The following is a 4,241-nucleotide window of genomic DNA, read 5'->3' on the forward strand; positions in this document are numbered from 1 at the left end:
TGAGGTTAATTGGTGATTGTAAATTGTCCGTAGGTGTGAATGTGAGTGTGCTTGGTTGTCTGTCTCTAAGTGTAGCCCTGTGATAGACTGGTTACCTGTCCAGGTGAACCTGCCTTCACCCTGAGTCAGCTGGGATAGACTCCGCCCCCCATGACCCTGGCGAGGATTAAGCGGTGTGTAGATAGCGGATGGATGGACTTGATACATGTTTATATTTTATATACTCACCTATATTTACCTATAGTTACACTGATTGTTATATTGTTGTTATTGTTATTATTCATACCGTTGTTATTACTTTATCACACCATGCTGCTGTTCTTCCTAATAATTTGTTTCCTGTATTTTAATGTACGTGTACGATTGTCTCTGCCGGTGGTCTGCTTCTAGAACAACAAATTCGCTGAGAGACCCTACCAAAGGGATCAATAAAGTTCTGTCTAATCTAATGTAATCTAATGTAATCTAATGTAATCTAATCTAATGTACTGATTTACTACTAATTCACTGATTTGTTGCGTAACCGCTGATTACTGATTTAGGAATCAATCAGGACTTACCGATGAATCACCAATTTACTGATTAATCAATGCTTCACTGTAATCACTATTTTTTTGGCTAATCATTTATTGATTAGTCGCAGATTTACTGATTATTCACTGATTCACTGACTAATCAGGTGACGGCGGCGCAGCGAAAGACGCCGGAAGCGGGACAAACGAGCTGGCATCAGAGCTAGGCTATCCGCATAAACCAACGGTTCCTAGCGCTCTTCTTGCCAACGTCTGTTCTTTTGTCAATATGGAAGCTCTCTCAGGACCCTGATACTGACATCCACATGTCCTTTGTGCTGTCGTACATCAGCTTCTGCGTGGACAACATAATAAAAAAAGGAACAGATGAAAATATTCCCCAACCACAAACCATGGTTTAACTCCAACATCAGAGCGCTACTGCCGGCCAGGGATTCAGCGCTGAGGTCAAAGAACAGGGAGGTCTTCAGGAGAGCTGGAGCAGATCTGAACAGAGACACCAATGCCGCCAAAGTACAGAAAGCAGATAGAGGCCAATTTCAAAGATAATAACTTCTGCTCCATGTGAAAGGCATCCAGAACATTATGCCTACAGACAACACCACAACACCCCCTCCACCACCAGCACTGCTCTTCCAGGCTACCTTCACGCCTTTTTCTCCTGCTTTGAAGGGGACAGCAGACCGCCAGAATGGAATAGAATAGAATAGAATGGAATAGAATAGAATAGAACCAGAGCATGACCAGCCCCCCACCCTCCAACAACACCAGGTACTGTGAGTCCTGCATAGCACGACACCAGTGAAGCACCAGGACCCAATGGAGTACCAAGGAGGGTGCTGAAATCATGTGCCCATCATCTTTCTGCAGTATTCACCAACATCTTTAACCGTTTGCTGCAGCAAACCACGGTCCCCACCTGCCTGAAAACTGCCACCGTAATCCCTGTGACCAAATCATCTGCCATCACAGGGTTGAGTGATTACTGGTGATCATGACATGTATGGCGTGTTACAGCACGCCAAGGCCTATATTCCACCAGGATTTGACCAACATCAGTTCGGTCAAACAGATGACGCCCCACATACCACTCTGAGCCACACTGAAAGCCCCGACACATACGTCAGGATGCTGTTTGTTGACTTCAGCTCTGCATTTAACTCCATCAGCCCCAGCTGACTGATCAACAAACTGCAAACACTGCAACTTGGAACCTCCCTCTGTCTGTGGATCAAAGACTTTCTGACCAACAGACCCAGCATGTCAGAATGGCCACCTCCACATCCTCCACCATCGTCCTCAACACTGGTGTTCCTCAGGGCTGTGTCCTGAGTCCAAACCTTTACACACTGTACACCCATGATTGTGTTGCCACCCACAGCTCCATCACCCTTAACAGCGGACGACACAACCATCGTGGGGTTGATCAGCAACAACAACGAGGCACCTTACAGGGAGGAGGTCCAAGCCCTGGCAGCCTGGTGCTGCGACAACCACCACGAAGACAAAAGAAGTCATCATTGACTTTCAGAAGTCGAGGACCACATTCCTGAGTGTCACTGGGGAAGAAGTGGAGCGGGGCACAAACATTTCTTGAACTGCACATCTCAGAGGATCTGGGCTGGACTGTGAACACCACCCACATTGTCAAAAAGGCCCAGCAGCGTCTCTTGTTTCTCATAAGGCTGAGGAGGAACAAACTCCCTCCTGTCCTGTGGATGTGCAGTGTGGTACGGCAGCTGCACGGCATCGGAGAGGAAACAATTTCAGCAGCTCAGTGGATCAGGGTAAATGGACTGCACTTTAGAGCGCTTTTCTACCTTAGCGGCACTCAAAGCGCTTTACAATGTGTTTCTCATTCACCCATTCATACACCAGTGGTGACAGAGCTGCCATACAAGGTGCTGCCTGCCATTGGCAGCAACTTCGGGTTCAATGTCTTGCCCAAGGACACTTCGACTGTGGAGAGGCGGGGGATCGAACCGCCAACCTTACGATCAAAGGACAACCGCTCCACCGCCTGAGCCACAGCCATCATTGGCTCCCCACTCCCACACCTCGAGGAGATCTACTTGAGTCATCTCCTCCGATAGGCCACAAAGATCAGGAATGACCCTGTCCACCCTGGACACTCTCTAGTTACCACCCTCCCCTCTGGCAGACTTAAGCCACGTGTCCAGAGGGGTGGAATGAGTCCTGAGGCGTGCACTAACAGGCCACTAGGTGTTCACATGACAGCGGCTCTCCCATTCGCCAGACACTAGTCCTGTAGAAGCAGTGAACCAACATGGCGGCTTGGCCGCAGACTTTCTCTTTTATTACAAAAACTGTTCAGCGAAAAGTATTTCTGAAAACATTTGACGGGAGAAACAGACAATGCAGCTGCTGAATCTGTCCTCATTTTAGTTCAACAGCGGCTAGTTGAGCTGTTTTACGAAAGTCTCACGACGCGTCGGATCTCCACTCTCCATGCCTCATTTGCATAAAGTAGAAGTCAAGTCTACTTTATGCAAATGAGAGCGCAGGCGACGCTACATCTTGTCGCTGGAAACACCTCGTGATGCTTCAGAACAGAACGCAGAGCGTTGAATGAATGGGAAGTGGGACTTTGCCAGATCAAGTGGACGCATAGCGTCAGAGTCATGAGAACCGTACCAACAGACTAAAACACAGCTCCCCCCTGTGGCTGCTGCTGGACTCTCAGTTTACGGGTCATTCTCACAGATGCTCTTTTGCACTTGGAGTATTTATTTTATATTTTATTGCCATTTTATTATTTATGTTACCTTTTAACTATTTTTCTTAGACTGTGACCATATTAGCTGCTGCAAGGATGATGCCAACTCAAATTTCGTTCTTCTGATCACTGATTTACTGATTTAGAACGTAATCAGTGATTTCCTGATTACAGACGGACTCTCACCAAAGTTGGGGCAGCTGTCGACGATGAAGCCGGACACGTTGTTGACCAGCTCAAACTTTTGGCGGTCGTCGCTCTCTCTCAGGTCGTATGAAGCTCCGCCCCCTGAACAGCGGAGGTCCCAGTTGCTGTGGTTTCCATACTTCAGCGACACTTTGTCGAACGGAGGCACAGCGTGGAGGTACTCGCCGGAGCTGTGGCCTCGCAGCCTATTGTCAGTCTGCAGGACAGAATACAGAATGAAAACACAATACTGTGCAGTGAAACTGTGACTTACAGAACTGAGAACTCACGTCTTCCCTCCAGCCGGTGCGGTAGTACCAGGTGTAGGGCGTCTTGTTGAAGATGGTGTGGGCGTTCCCCATGACTCCGGATACACAGGAAACAGCAGCTGTCGGGTGAAGTCATTCATCATGACGATAGAAAAAGAACTGCCATATTTAGTTTTTCTGTTGTTTATATCCAGCAGATGAGCCGAATGCATTTAAGGATAATTCCAAAGGTGAGCTGATGGAGTAACAGGTGGCTTTGAATTCACTGGAAAAGTCTGAACAGAAGTCACAACATTTTTCTGACGCGTCACTGGTTTTATTTTTTGTGGTTTTTCAGTTTGGCAGCAGTGACTGTAATTGAACTACAGTTACTCAAACTGTAGTAGTTCATTAAACTACAGCTTCTGAAACTGGATGAAGGCATTTAACTGCAGTAACTAAACCTGTATTCACTGATCTGACTGCAGTAACTAAACCTGTATTCACTGATCTGACTGCAGTAACTAAACCTGTATT

At 47.1% G+C, this 4,241-nt stretch overlaps 1 protein-coding gene across 1 annotated transcript in view; it reads right to left on the reverse strand.

The window, feature by feature from the left end:
* Positions 1–3,846, reverse strand: part of LOC103355611 (trichohyalin-like) — a 6,902-nt gene extending 3,056 nt beyond the window's left edge. Inside the window, exons 1-2 of the mRNA XM_008279469.1 lie at positions 3,747–3,846; positions 3,457–3,673 (exon numbers count right to left, since the gene is read on the reverse strand). Coding sequence (XP_008277691.1) covers positions 3,457–3,673; positions 3,747–3,818 — 289 coding nt within the window. The 5' untranslated portion in view covers positions 3,819–3,846. The remainder of the gene's footprint in view (positions 1–3,456; positions 3,674–3,746) is intronic.
* Between the last annotated feature and the right edge of the window lie 395 nt (positions 3,847–4,241).

The sequence above is a fragment of the Stegastes partitus genome, unplaced genomic scaffold (genome assembly GCF_000690725.1).
Source record: "Stegastes partitus isolate 25-593 unplaced genomic scaffold, Stegastes_partitus-1.0.2 Scaffold160, whole genome shotgun sequence".
In the NCBI taxonomy this organism is placed as follows: Eukaryota; Metazoa; Chordata; class Actinopteri; family Pomacentridae; genus Stegastes; species Stegastes partitus.